General features: G+C 56.5%; 1 protein-coding gene across 2 annotated transcripts in view; it reads right to left on the bottom strand.

The window, feature by feature from the left end:
- Positions 1-688: 688 nt before the first annotated feature.
- PTPA (protein phosphatase 2 phosphatase activator) overlaps positions 689-14,529 on the bottom strand; it is a 49,864-nt gene continuing 36,023 nt past the window's right edge. For both annotated transcript variants that reach the window (XM_017848303.1, XM_017848304.1), the window contains 4 exons: positions 13,321-13,445; positions 12,224-12,324; positions 7,370-7,477; positions 689-2,242 (listed from right to left, as the gene is read on the bottom strand). In XM_017848303.1, the coding sequence (XP_017703792.1) occupies positions 2,165-2,242; positions 7,370-7,477; positions 12,224-12,324; positions 13,321-13,445 (412 nt within the window). In that variant the 3' untranslated portion in view covers positions 689-2,164. The remainder of the gene's footprint in view (positions 2,243-7,369; positions 7,478-12,223; positions 12,325-13,320; positions 13,446-14,529) is intronic.

Here is a 14,529-nt window from a genome sequence, read left to right as displayed (position 1 = left end):
TCCCTGGCCAGGTTGGGGCTAAGCCGGGAGTCCAGACAGGCCCTTCACCAAGCACAGCTGCAGCAAACACCCAGGATATGCTATGTGCCAGGCCCTAACCTGAGGACTTCACATCTGCTGTCCACTCCTGGCAGTCACCCTGTGACTGTCCTCATTTTGTGAATGAGGAAGCTGGGGCTCAGAGTCTTCAGTAACTTACAATCTTTTTTTTTTTTTTTTTTTTTTTTGAGACGGAGTCTCGCTCTGTCGCCCAGGCTGGAGCGCTGTGGCCGGATCTCAGCTCACTGCAAGCTCCGCCTCCCGGGTTCACGCCATTCTCCTGTCTCAGCCTCCCGGGTAGCTGGGACTACAGGCGCCGCCACGTCGCCCGGCTAGTTTTTGTAGTTTTAGTAGAGACGGGGTTTCACCGTGTTAGCCAGGATGGTCTCGATCTCCTGACCTCGTGATCCGCCCGTCTCGGCCTCCCAAAGTGCTGGGATTACAGGCTTGAGCCACCGCGCCCGGCCTGTAACTTACAATCTTACAGCTGGGGCTGCAGACAGCTGGGATTTAAACCCAGGAAAGGTTCAACCCAAACTGAAACAGCTCAAGTCTCAGACACAGTGGCCTGAGGGAAGGGGACCTGATGGAGGTCAGTCATGCAGACATGGGCTAAACATGTGACATGAAAAGACATACCTCACACAGGTGACAGGTGCAAAACAGAGGCTTTAATCCGAACAGCAATGAGGGTGCAAGGGGTTGGGAGCCCAAAGGGGGATGGGGGAGCCAGGAAGGGGTGTCTGGCCCTGGGAGAGAGGTGGACACTGGGCCTCTTCTGAGAAACTGTCACTGACCTTTGGGACTCCTGACCCAGCCTCTGCCCAGACCATCACCGGATTCCAGGCCAAGCCCCTGTGTTGTGCTTCTCAGTGCTCCCCCTTCCCGAAGGGTGTGTGGACCCAGACACAGGAGGGGGCAGTGGAGAAGGGCAGGCCTAGGGGACGAGCCTGAAAGAGGCAGGCCCAGAAACAGCCCTAGGAGAAACCTCAATTGGTGGCCCTCAATGGGCCTGCCCAGCCCCCTCTGGGCCCATCCTCAGAGCCAAAGCCGGGGCTTGGGAGGCAGTCACTTACCTCACCCTATAAAGGCAATGGACAGTTCAGGGAGGTGGGAGGACAAGGCGTGGGACCGCCACCTTCTGGGCCCACCCACCACCCAGGGGAACAGAGAAGCAGGGCCCACGGTCCCAGGGTGAAACTCGCAGCAGCGCAAAGGTAGCAGAAGCGGCCGGGCCTAAGACTGCCAAAAGGAATCCAGGCTCTCCAGATACAATGGGCCCCGAGCCCCTTCCTGAGTTTCTGCCACCCCCCTCCCTGCCAGGGAAGGTTCTGGAAAGACGTGCCTCACCCTATCAGCTGGGCTCTCCCAGGAGCCCAGCGCCTACCCAAAGGGCAGCTTCCATTGGCTATGCTACCCTTGGGGAGCGGGAGAGATGTGGCTATAGCCAGGAAACCCAGCAAAGTCAAGGGCTAGAGAACAGAAGAGCCAGGAGGAGGCTTGGACACAGGCGGTCTCAGGCCCAGGGGGCAGGGTGAAAAGGAGCCTGGGAGGGGCACCAGCCAGGACAGCTAAGGCCTCTCCACCACCCCACCCCACCCCAGCCCATGGCTGGCAGCCAGCCTCAGCTTCCAGCCCTAGCATAGATAGCCACCCCAGCATGGCCTGGGAAACTGACCTGCCCCTGCAAGGAGCAGCTCCAACCCTTAGAAAGGCATTGACTCCGGGAAAGGAAAAGCAATGGAAGCAGCAGGGTATCTCCCCTCCCCTCCCTGCAGTGCTGCAGAACAGCCCCTGCTCTCAAAACCAGACTGGACAGGAGAGAAGGGAGAAGAGGCCAGGAACAGGAGACGGTGGCGGAGTGACCGGGCCCCAAACCCTCTCTTCTGGCCAGTCCAGCACAGGGGAGCTCAGGAGACCAGCTACACTTTGGTCACTTCTCCCAACTTGGGCCCTGAAGCCTTATGCTCCGAGCCCCCTCAAGCCTGTCTCACCACCCCACCCCAGTAAACAGCCTCTCATCAAACCGGATGAACAGAGGGAGGGGATGGGGAGGGGCCACTGCTGGGGTGGGGAAGGCAGGCACAGCAACTGTGGCCTGGGTGGCTCTTCGGCTCAGCCCCTCCTAGCCCGATGTGACAGGATGGATGGGCAGCAGGCTCCCGAACTTGAAGTGCTGGATCACAGGGAACTTCTCCAGGCACTGTGAGGAAGGAGCAGGTGAGCAGAGTGGTGAGGGCCACACCACACCCCTGCCAGGACCCCAACAACCGCAGCAGCTCCCAGGTGTCCATCCCAGGCCCAGGAAGTGGCCCTGCCAGGGGAGCCCCCAGGCTTTCCTCCCCAGTTCCTCACTCCTTCTATCCCAAAATACCCACTCCACAACGAGACCCACAAGAGAGAGAGAGAAAAGGCAGCCCAAACCTACAAGGTAGAAACCGAGAAGAGGCAGCCAAGTGACATCACTTGGCCGAGAGAGGGAAGTTGGGAACCTGAGGTGAAAAGAACCCTCCTGATCACTGGGGACGCCCCCAGCCCAGGTCCCGGTTCTAGAGAAGAGACATGGGGACATCTGAACATAAACCTAAGAGGCTGAGGCCGGGCCCCGGAGCCTGTTTTCTCCAGTTTTCAGTTCTCTGGACTGAAAAAGGCATCTTGGCACTTCAGAGTGAGACAATAAGAAGCAGCTGACATTGAGTTCCCCCCACTCCTGGGCAATTCCCAGCAGCCTGTGTGGGGGGCAGGGGGAAAAAGAGTGCTGAACAGGGGAATGGCTGAGCAGAGGGAGGCCCAACTCCCTAAGCCCAGCCCAGCCAGGCTCCTAGCAGAGAAGCAGAGCTGGAGAGCAAGCGACAGAGCCTATCACAGAAGCTAGGCTGGTCCACAGGCAGTCGACCCCAGCTTCCAGCCGCAGCTCCCACAACAGCACCCCCATGCCCGCCACACCTGGACACTAGCTCTCACAGGAGCCGCTGTGGGCATGTGAGGGTTGGATCTGCCAAGACTGACCAGGGCCTCCTCCCACACCTTTGGCCACAGAAACAATCAGAGTATGTTAAGCACCTCCTGGCTGGGGTGGAACAAGACTTACGGCCTCAGAGAGAGTAAGAGTCTCACTCTGTGGCTGTGGTCTCAACCTCCAACTAACTTAGAGAGACAAAGGGGTGCTATGACTGGCCCAGGTTCCCTCTCCTCAAAAAGCAGCTGTAGAACATAGGAGGAAGAGGCATGGGGGTGACGAGTGGGTCAAAGAGGCGCCAAGAGGGGAGGGAAAGAAGGATGGAAACCAAGTTCATGGTGGAGTGGGGAGCAGAGCCCTGGCCACAGCGAGGATCCTGGGTCTGAGGCACAGAATGTGGGGAGCAGGGAGCGGGAGGTGGTCCCTGAGCGGGAGGGGGAGCAGCCGCAGATCCAGGCCAGAGGCCAAGGCAGCTGCCATGGTGCTTATGTCATCCGGGAAGTGGTCATAAGAGCTCTCCCACCCCCCAGGGCCCTGGAATTCCTGAAGGGGTCAAAGGTCAATCTCCCTCTAGCTCCCACAGGAGAAGCTGCAAGGCAAGAAGGGGTGGAGGCAGGGGTTCTTTCCATTCTGCCCACAGGACCCCAGAGTCAGCCCCCTAAGAGCCACAGGAGAGGCCAGGAGCTGGGCCAAGGAAGCCTAAGGCTCCAGGGCAGGAGGAGCCTCCAGCCCCGCCTTTCTCCCAGCAAGGCCCTCCCATGTACCTGGGCGGAGCAGCAGCTTCAGCCTGTCCCCTCTGACCTTCCAGCCAGAGGTGCTTCAAGCTGGGGAAGGGACTCCCTGGGTCCTGACAAGGTCCTTCTGAAGGCAGCAACTGCACAGCCGTGACCCACAAGAAAGACAGGCCCCCACAACCACACAAGGCCCCTGAGAGCACTTGGTTCTTCGGTCAGAAAAGCTGGGACAGTTAGACCCAAATCCTGAGGCCACCCACTGCCAGACTGGTCAGACTTCTGTGGCAGCCCAGGAGGCTGACTTCCCTCAATCAACCAGTTCTGACTGAAGACCCAGCCTTCCTACCTACCCCTGGACTGCAAGACTGGCAGGCCTTGGAGGGCCTCCCTAGGGTCTAAGAATTGGCCAGAGAAAGCAAGCCCTCTCCTTGGACCTCTGTGCAGGCAAAATGCCAGCCCATGGGCCCTTCGGGACTAAGGACTAAGAGCTACTTGCTAGTAAGTTGCCAATGAGTCCTGAACACTGCAAAGACTTGGTGATCTTTTCTTTTTTTTTTTCTCAAAGATGGAGTCTCGCTCTGTTGCCCAGGCTGGAGTGCAGTGGCACGATCTCGGCTCTCTGCAACCTCCATCTCCCAAATTCAAGTGATTCTCCTGCCTCAGCCTCCTGAGTAGCTGGAATTACAGGTGCGCATCATGATGCCAGGCTAACTTCTGTATTTTTAGTAGAGACAGTGTTTCATCATGTTGGCCAGGCTGGTCACGAACTCCTGACCTCAGGTGATCTACCTGCCTTGGCCTCCCAAAGTGCTCGGATTATAGGCGTGAGCCACCGCACCCAGCCAGTGATCTTTTTTTTTTTCTTTGAGACGGAGTCTCACTCTGTTGCCCAGGCTGGAGTGCAGTGGTATGATCTCGACTCACTGCAACCTCTGCCTCCCAGGTTCAAGTGATTCTCCCGTCTCAGCCTCCCAAGTAGCTGGGACCATAGGCATGAGCCACCACACCCAGCTAATTTTCATATTTTTAGTAGAGATGGCGTTTCACCATGTTGCCCAGGTTGGTCTCGAACTCCTGGCCTCAAGTGATTCACCCGCCTCAGCCTCCCAAAGTGCTGGGATTACAGGTGAAGACTTGATCTTTTTTTTTTTTTTTTTTTGAGACAGTCTCGCTCTGTCACCCAGGCTGGAGTGCAGTGGCACCATCTCAGCTCACTGCAAGCTCCACCTCCCAGGTTCACGCCATTCTCCTGCCTCAGCCTCCTGAGTAGCTGGGACTACAAGCACCCGCCACCACGCTCGGCTAATTTTTCATATTTTTAGTAGAGATGGGGTTTCACTGTGTTAGCCAGGATGGTCTTGATCTCCTGACCTCGTGATCTGCCCGCCTCGGCCTCCCGAAGTGCTGGGATTACGGGCGTGAGCCACCGTGCCCGGCCTGACTTGGTCATCTTAAAGTCAGTGAGTTCCAGCATCACCCTACACAGGAGCCTGTCCCCTTCCCCACACACCGCCTGCCACAGGAAGGCCACTTTGTGGTTACTAGAGAGCCCCTCGTCCTGAGATGGTCATTTTCAGTGTCCTCCTTGTGTTCGCCACCCTGTGCTCAGCCCCCACGGAGACCCCGACAGCCTGTGCAAAGCGGACCATCCCTGTGTTCCTGCCACACCATTTTCAAACCAAATATGCTCCTCCCTCATCCTCTGTCAGCCCGGAGTTCTTTTGTCTCTGGAAGGGCAGGTAAGAGAAGGGGACAGGGTCTCTAACCCTATCCTTTGGGCCTTAGAGCCTGAGTCAAGAGAAGTTTAGAGTCACTTGAATTAAGAGACTTGTAGAGTACTTCAGGTACCAAGCAGGGAAGGCAGCCAGAGTCCTCTCTTTGGCACACAAGGGTGGGGGTTGAGAGGAGGCTGGAGGGCGCTGTGCACCTCTCACATGCTCAGACACCCTGAGCGGTGGAGCGGGGAGCACAGCAGAGTGAGACTTCCCCAGCAGTCCCCACTGTGGGACTGGCGGGGGGGGGGTGTCAGGAACACCAGGACACCAGAGGGCAGTGACCCATGGCAGAGGAGTGGAGAGCCGGGGGTGGCCAGCTGCGGCCGGAAGGAGCCTAGGCAGCTCCAACCAACAGGCTCTCAGGCCTCTCAGATTAGAGAGGTATGTGGGTTGGAACCTAAACACAGGATGTGAGGTCCAGAGGAAGGGGACCAAAGGGGGAGGGGGCGGAAAGGAGAGAGGGCCCGGCCTGCTCAGTTCAAGCCTCGTTAACCCCTTCAGGACTGAGTGTAGGGAGCCAAGCCAACTGGAAGTATCTGTGCTCCCCCACCCCACTGGCCTCTGGCAACCTTCCCCATTGTCCCGCCTCTGCCGATGGGATCCAGGAAGCCCTGGGTCCAATGAAGACCTGGAGCAACCCTTCCCAGAAGAGAAGGCCGGCCAGAAGTCAAGAGATGGTGCCCACAGGACACTGTCTGAGGCCATGAACTAGTCACCAGGACCAGCCTGAGGACAGAAAGAAGGGACTTTAGGGACCCATCACTCCAGGTGTGGAACTTCACATCCAGCCCTTCCCTGGCCAAGGTCAAACAGTTCTAGAATTAGTCTTCCCAGGAAGTGGGAGGAGCTAGCAGAAGGGACAGGGTAGAAATAAAATGTCTCAGCTGGGCGCGGTGGCTCAAGCCTGTAATCCCAGCACTTTGGGAGGCCGAGACGGGCGGATCACGAGGTCAGGAGATCGAGACCATCCTGGCTAACACGGTGAAACCCCGTCTCTACTAAAATACAAAAAACTAGCCGGGCGACCTGGCGGGCGCCTGTAGTCCCAGCTACTCGGGAGGCTGAGGCAGGAGAATGGCGTGAACCCGGGAGGCGGAGCTTGCAGTGAGCTGAGATCCGGCCACTGCACTCCAGCCTGGGCGGCAGAGCGAGACTCTGTCTCAAAAAAAAAAAAAAAAAAAGAAATAAAATGTCTCCTCCCCACTTGCAAGAGGGAAAAGGCCACCTCCTTGGCTGCGAGAACACTGCCAAGAGGGCAGGAGACACCCTCGGCTGCCTGCCAGCAGGGGGAGCTCCAGGAAACCTCGGCTCTCCTCTCCTCCACATCTGATTTGAGAGCAGGGAAAACCATTTGCATCAAAATCCCTGAAGGGGTCCATAAAAATGCCAATTCCTGGCCTACCATCAGACCTCCCACCACTCAGCGATCATACACAGTAACATTTGAAGGCAGCACTTTAGAGATGCCTCCAAAGGGTAAGACCCTTCCCAGGTATACCATGGGAGAGCCAGACTCAGGCTGCCCAAGCCTCGAGGAGCCTTCGGCCACTTGACAAGGGAGAACAGAGGCCCCCATCACCCCAACTCCCCACGCAGCAGGTCCTTGCCTCAGCCTCCAAACTCATCAGGACAGAGCTGGGCTGCAGCTTTTCAGGGCTGGGGTGGCTGGTGCTTCTCTGACTGCCCATGCCCCAGACGGGAGATTCCAAGGCCCCAAGTGTCAGAGGGGCTGGCCTAAGATTCAGAGCAAAACAGTGGGGTAGGAGGAAGCAGGAGCCCCAGGCCCCACATCTTTTGCTTTGTCCCCAGCCCAGGACTAAGTGCGGCAGCAGGGACGGGCACCCTGGCCAGCCCCCACTCACCTCGGCCTTATACATGCGGATGAGACCCTGGTTCACTTTGGACCAGGAAGGGACAGCGCTGATGTTCCACAGCTGGTTGGAGTGCTCTGCAAATGGGCCAGTCTTCATCTGAAAAAGAGATGCCACAAGATGAAGAGGCAGGGGCTGGCTGGGAGCTCATCCCTCCTCCCCTGCAGCAAAGTCACACCCATGCATGCATACATACACACACACACACACACACGCACGCACGCAACACACATGCAGACACTTGGGAACTAAGCTACAACATCTGCCTGGGGTGCAAACACACAAACAGGCACATACAAGTGCCAAAGACAGGGTTCCCCCTTGGCCCTCAAGGCCTGCTAGAAAAACATAAACATTCCATGCCCACCCACCCACAGCCACCCCTCTTTCTCCCACAGCCAAAAAAAGGGGGGCCTGATTCCTGTCGCCCACCAAATCCTGCAGCCTCAGGAAGATAAGATCTCCACCTGAGCTTCTGGTGTCGTTCCCACTGACTCCCCAGGAGCCTCAGAGCACCTCTCCAGCACAGGGGTTCACTTGGGCTCAGATAAACAGCAGCAGCAGCTCGACCCCACCCCTCCAGGCCCACCCCTTCTCCCCCAGGCCCCCCCCCCACAGGACACGTGGTCTGCACCTGCCACCAGCAGAGCTAAAAGAGATGAGGAAAGGGTCAATTTGCAAGAGGACCAAGGTGGGTATGACCAAACCCAGGTATCCGACAGCCCTCTGCATGGCAGGCAGAGTGAGGGAAGAGAGGGCGGATGGGAGGCAGGGGTGCCTGAAGGAGCAGTCAGCCTGGCCTGGCCAGGAGGTGGGGAAGGGGTGGCCGCCACAACAGTTGAAAGAGGCAGGCACAAGGACGGATCCATTCCTGGTCCTCCCTCTTGCCAAAGAGTCTGACCCTCCAGGAAGGAAGAGAAAGATTCTGCAGCCAGCATGAAATTCCCATGACGTCAGAAACCACAGAGGGACGCCTGTGTGCCTGAACATATCCCCCTGACACCACGAGTCCAGCACATTTGTATTTATTAACCAAGCAGTTCATAATTCCCCTCAACATATCCCCCCAGCTCATAGGCAGCATTTACAGGGGAACAGGGCTCTGTACCCCAGACCCATGCTGCAGAAGGAAGACTGTGCAAAGAGGCTGAGTCTGGCAAACAAACAGAGACTTGGAAGGTTCCAGAAACATGCAGGTGTCAGGGGAGGCTGGGTTATCTGAAGGTGAAAAAATAAGCCAGAAACGCTCTCCAAAATGGGGCATCAGTTCACCACGAGGGCCCTTAGGAGCCCCCACTCTTGAGCCATGGGCTGCCACCTGGTGACCCACTCCTGGCAGGCCTCTTACTTCTCTAGTAAGGGCAACTGTGACAAAACTTCTAAGATTTAAGTCAAAAAAAACTGTCATTTTACCCCCTCATCTCCCTCCCCTGGCCCAGGTTCCCAAAAAGCCCATCCAAACACCCATGTTCAGGAGCAAGGACAACGGAGTCCTCCCTCCCTCCCTCCTCTCCCAGGCTCCACCACAGCCAAGCAAGAGCCGGAGGCACTCCACAGAGACAAAGCCCACCCTGGTCCCTGGGGGCCTTGTCTTGGGCCACTTGCTTCACCCAGAATCATCCAAGGATCTCTCCTCCAGGAGGGCAGCCAGGCACCCCCAGCCTACAGGGGCCTCTCACCTCAGGGAGCTTTGTTTCAACTGCCCAGCTCAACTACACTCCACCCCTAGCCCCTCCCCTCCCCCTCCCCGCCCTACCCCACCCCTTCCCCAGTCTGCAGGCTCCAGCCCCGTGCATACTTCCAGGCCCGGGAAAGCTTAGGGAGCATGGAGCTGTGTAACCAGTTTCACTCTCTGGACAGGGCCCTCTGAGCAAGCAACAGGGGGCACCCTGTTGGCTTTGTCTGCCAGGGGCCTGCCCAGCAAGGGCTCCGAGGCAAAGGCAGGCAGATGGGCACTGGAAGACAGAGCCCCTGCCTCCTGGCCAGCGTCGCCCACCAGGGCCAAAGAACAGATCCTCAAACGGCCTCTGGCAGAGCCAGGGCTGGGCCCATGTCCTGGAGCTCTGGTGGCCCTGGGCCCCCAAACCCACAGAAAGGCCAAAGAGGTAGTTTATTTGGAGGGGCTGCAGGCTGCCCCCAGGCCTTCAGTGCCCAGGGTCTCCCTAAGTCCTTCAGAAGGAGACCCTGTAACTCTGGCAAAGAAAAACAGACGATGGGGGGAAAAAGGAATCGGGACTGGAAGACAAAAAAAAAAATTGGCTCATTCTAGCCACAAAGGGAGAAGAGAAAGAACCAGAACGAAAGAGCGACCGAGCGAGCTGCAGCCCGCAGTGACCCCAGGGGAATCGTGTGAGTCAGAGCAGCCATATTGAGCAGGAAATTACTCACAGACTGCGTTCCTGCCTCTCCACTCCCCAGAGAATCGGCCTTTTGTAAATGGCTCCTCTGTCAGTAACTGGGGGGATGGGCGGGGGTGGGGAGGCTCTGCACAGCGCCTTCCTGTCAGCTCCTTCCCTTCCAGCTGAAATCTGATCCCTCCCTTCCCAAAACTCCAAATTTAGAAGCCAGATTGAAACTGAAATTCTTTTCCTGCCTGCCCTGGGCTCTTAAAGGCGCCAGGGCTGCATTTCCAGAGGCTGCAGAGGCCCTGCAAGGTGGGGTCCCTCACCTTGGATGCCCAAGGGTATCAGTGTGGTCTTGGCATGAGACCCAGAAAGGGCTGCCTGATTCCATTCCCAAGTTGTAGGTGTTTTATTTAATCTCCCAGTTAAAAGAGCACCATGGTGAATCCAGGATCTCCAGAGGAAACACTGCCTCCTTCCCAACCAAGGTGTACAGAACTCTGTGCAAGCCTCCAGGTCCCGAGTGAGCTAGGCCAGGCCACTCACCAACTAGGGGCTGCAAAACGCTGCTCACTGCTCCGAGGTGGAAGAGGGTGGGCGCTCTGGAGAACCAACACAACGTGTGCTGTAACCAACGGCCACGTGGCAAGATGGGCCCTTGCTGCAGCCACCTCAGCTCCTGGGCACACTCCTCCTAGCGCCCACTGTTGAACACCATGCCCAAGAGCCTAGACCCAAAGTGAAAACCCGGCCCTGTGGAGAAGGTGCGGAACAGCCAAAAACTCTAGGCACGCCCTCCCCTCCCTGTTCCTTCTGAGGCCTCAAATAAATGTAACCAAACCCTCTCCAAGTTCAATGTGCCTCTCCTGCCACCTAGTGGCTACTTTGAGATTTCCTCTAGTGGAGGAACTGGGTCCCAAACTTTGGAAAAGCTTTTGGGGTTTTTATACCATCATCAGCCAACCAACTAAAGACACAAAATTTTACCATGGAATCAATTCCCAAAATCCTGGAGGCCAGGCCTGGCCTGCCTCCTAGTTAGAATATAGACAGGGATCCAGAGGCCTGGCCAGCCGCCAGGGGGAGCCCAAACGGCTCAGCCTTTCAGCCACACGCAAGAGCTCAAGTGTGGAATCTGCACCCTTCTTCCCACCCTGCTCCTCCAGCTTATCCTGAGGTCCCCCAGGGCTCCACAGACCCCACATTCCACTCCACAGAGAGCAGCGCGTGACTGGCTTTCAAGGCAGTGAGCCAGGCTGCCCCCAAGTCCTCCCGACCTTGGGCCTGCCACACTGCTGAGGGCAGCAGATCTCCGGGAATGAAGCGGTGGCCGCCCAGCCATCAGGCCCGGCTCCATTTGCTGACTTGGAAAAAATGTGTCATTCCCCTCTGGCCCCTGGAGTTTGGCAGAAGCCTGAGACGAATGTTGACCAGGAAGAGCTCGGAGCCAAGGCTGCTGGTTATAACCCAGCTTTCTCCACCTCTTCGGGGGCTCGGAATACACAGCCCGGACGGACAGCAGCCCCCATAGCCAGCGTCCACAGGCCTGCTAAGGACCTCACTGAGGCAGCAGACATCCGTGCTGGTGTAAGGAAAGGAACTGAAGAGGGATAGAACTCTCAAACCCTCTCCAGATAGCAGAGCTAGGGCATCCTTTGGAAATTGGGGCATGGGGATGGCAGGGAGGATGAAAAGTCCTAACATCTCCCTGAAGAGAGGTCCAGAGAGCAGAGGGTCCCCAGCTTTCCTGTGCAGTCACCTGGCAAGTGTGTTTAGATGCGGGTTCCTGGCTCTCGTCCCCTAAGATTCTGATGCAGTAAGTTGGGATGGGGTGCCCAGGAATGTGCATTTTAACAAACACCCTAGGAGACCTTGCACAAGTGGTCCAGGGCCCACTATAAGGAATCCTGCCTTGGTGAGACAAGAACTTTCAGTTCCAGAGCCCAGCCATGGGGCTGGCTGTCCAGTGACTGCCACAACAGGCCAGGCCTGCATACTCCCACACTGGCACTTTGCTCGGGCCCACGTCCTCAGGCACTGACAGAGACGTGTCCCTTCGACAGAAAAGCTGTCTGTGCCAGAAGTTTGCTCCATCTCCTCTGGTGGTTTCATTTTACACATCCACAAGCACATGGTTCTACAGACCCTTGTGGGGCTCCACTGAAAGATGCTGACCCTCCCCCACAAATCTCCCCCACCCTGACCCTTTCAGACCTGCTGCAGCAGTCACCAAGGCCAGTTAGTGACCAAGTCTTAGACCCTCATCTCGAGACTCCTGTGATGTTTAGGAGAAACTGAAGGAGAACTGGGTGGAGGCCCTGACAGTCAGCAGCGGCTGACTCAGGAGAGGCCCAGTGGTGCTTCCTTTTCAATAACCCACTCCGGCCGGCCCTGCCATTTTGGGCAGCAGCTCTGTCTCTTCTGATTCACTGTAAAGCCACCATCCTCAGTTCATCTAAGCCTGGAGGCAGCCATGGGCTTCTCTCTCACCCCTCCTCCTCACCTCGGTGATAAACAGGATACATTCCAGGAACATGTAGTCCTTGTGGTTCTCATTCACGGCCTTCTCATCCACAAAGTGTCTGGGCTCCAGGTATGGGTGGTCTGGGAAGAGGAATGGGCCCCAGGGTTCAGAACCAGGCCCCACCACTACCTGGGCAACCCGGCCCAGCAGTCACACCCACGCAAGGGCCTCAGTCCTGCCCATGGTGCCCTCAACACCTCACCATGAAGGAGCAATAAATGGCTCTGGGTTTGTGTATTCTAATGTGCTAAGCTCTAGCTGCATGGCATTGGACGCATGACTTCATCCTGCCAAGGTTCAGTTTCCTCACCTGGACAGTGGGGACAAGAACAGCACCTCCTCCTAGAGTCCATGACAATAATTACCACGCCTACAGCACGCAGTATGGTGCCTGGCGCAGGTGCCAGTCAACAGAGCTGGCTTCATGGTGGCAGACCATTCGCAGGTTCACTGAGAAGATTTAGGGAGGCAATGCACCTAAGGCCACAACTAATGGTCATTTATGAATATCATTCTGTAGGCAGTTCACTATTCATCAAAATAGAGATGATCACCCACCCCCATCCTGAAAACCAGCTTCAAGAGTGGGGGAGGCACCAGAGCAGACCTCTCTGAGCCCCACAGGAAGCAGGCCCACCGCCCAGCACTTGGCGGCTGCTCCCTAACAGGCCGCTTTGCACACAGCTTGATAATAACAGTGGATGACGCTGGTCACCAAATCAAAAGGGTCCCTCGTTTTCAACATAAAACCCCACAGCTGCTGCCAGGAGCTGGGGCGCATTTCACACCAGTCCATTATGTGCCAGGCATGCGCCCTTGCTCCAGCCCATGTCACTTCCCATTATCTTGGCGGCGCTTGGCCTCCGCCTCCCCCAGCCCACCACACGGGCTTTCACAGCAGAAGGTCGACAGCAAACAGCCTCCCTCAATAGCTGGTCTAATGCCCTGCTTTCCAAGCTGTCACTGTCTGCCCTGGGCAGGAAGAAGGGAAGGAGGGAGCGCAGGAGGGGCAGGGGAGGGCCACAGAACGCAGCCTTGGTTGGGGGTGGAGGGATAGGCGCCTCCCGCTCCAGTACCTATCAGCTGTGAACTGCCCCAGATGAAGGGCAGAAACTGGAAGTCATCCAGACCCCACACTCCCTGGCTGCCGGCTGGCTCCATCCTGTATGTTTTCTGGAGTTTCCGCATAACCTCAAGGTACCTGCACAGGAGAGCAGGGAAAGGGAAGGTAGCAAAAAGTAAAAAGACAGTCTCACCCTTTTGGCCACTGGGAGCACAAGGAGGCCACAAAATAACCACTGAAGAGTGTAACTGGTCTCAATTTCAATAATGTAGCTTCATTTCCCCCAACAAACAGCCATCTTTTGGCTCAGGAAAGGGAAAAAAATCACTGATTAGGGGCCCAGGCGCGGTGGCTCACGCCTATAATCCCAGCACTTTGGGAGGCCGAGGCAGGTGGATCACAAGATCCGATCGAGACCATCCTGGCTAACACGGTGAAACCCATTCTCTATGAAAAATACAAAAAATCAGCCAGGTATGGTGGTGGGCACCTGTAGTCTCAGCTACTCTGGAGGTTGAGGCAGGAGAACGGCATGAACCCAGGAGGCAGAGCTTGCAGTGAGCCGAGATCTTGCCACTGCACTCCAGCCTGGGCAACAGAGCAAGATGCTGTCTCAAAAAAAATAAAAAATAAAAAACAAAAATCACTGATTAGGAAGGTGGGTTTTGGTGCCATCAACTCCTGACAACTTGTAAAACCCTGGGCAGGGCCTCAGCCTCTCCAGCCTCAGTCGGCCTGTCTGAAAGCTGACACAAGTCCCAGCAGGTTATCTCCTAGGTTCTTCTGGTTCCAACCTTCACTTTTATCAGAGGCTGCGTATCAGCCACCCATGGAGCATCGAGCACTGCTCCTGGGCTCCATCACAGGCCTGCTGCAGCAGCACTGCTAGACTGGGCCCCGCAATGGGGATTTGAAGAGCTCTGGGTAACTGATCCACATCAGTGCTGCCCAGTGACTAGCTTGGGTGGTGCGGGGCAGCAGGTCAGAGTCTGACTACCCGCATTCACCTGGCGTGAACCCAGTGAAGACACCGGATACCTCTGTGCCTCAGTTTCCTCATATGTAAAATGGAAATAAACAGTTGCTATTTCACAGGGTTGTTGTAAGAATTAATGAGTTATACATAAAGTGCTTAGAATTCTTCCTCCACATGGTCAACACCGTGTGGGCACTGGCAGATATTATGTGACAATTCTTTTCTTTTTTTTTTTTTTTTTTTTTT

The sequence above is a fragment of the Rhinopithecus bieti genome, unplaced genomic scaffold (assembly GCF_001698545.2).
Source record: "Rhinopithecus bieti isolate Rb0 unplaced genomic scaffold, ASM169854v2 scaffold_29388, whole genome shotgun sequence".
In the NCBI taxonomy this organism is placed as follows: Eukaryota; Metazoa; Chordata; class Mammalia; order Primates; family Cercopithecidae; genus Rhinopithecus; species Rhinopithecus bieti.
This window is presented reverse-complemented; position numbering and strand designations above follow the sequence as displayed.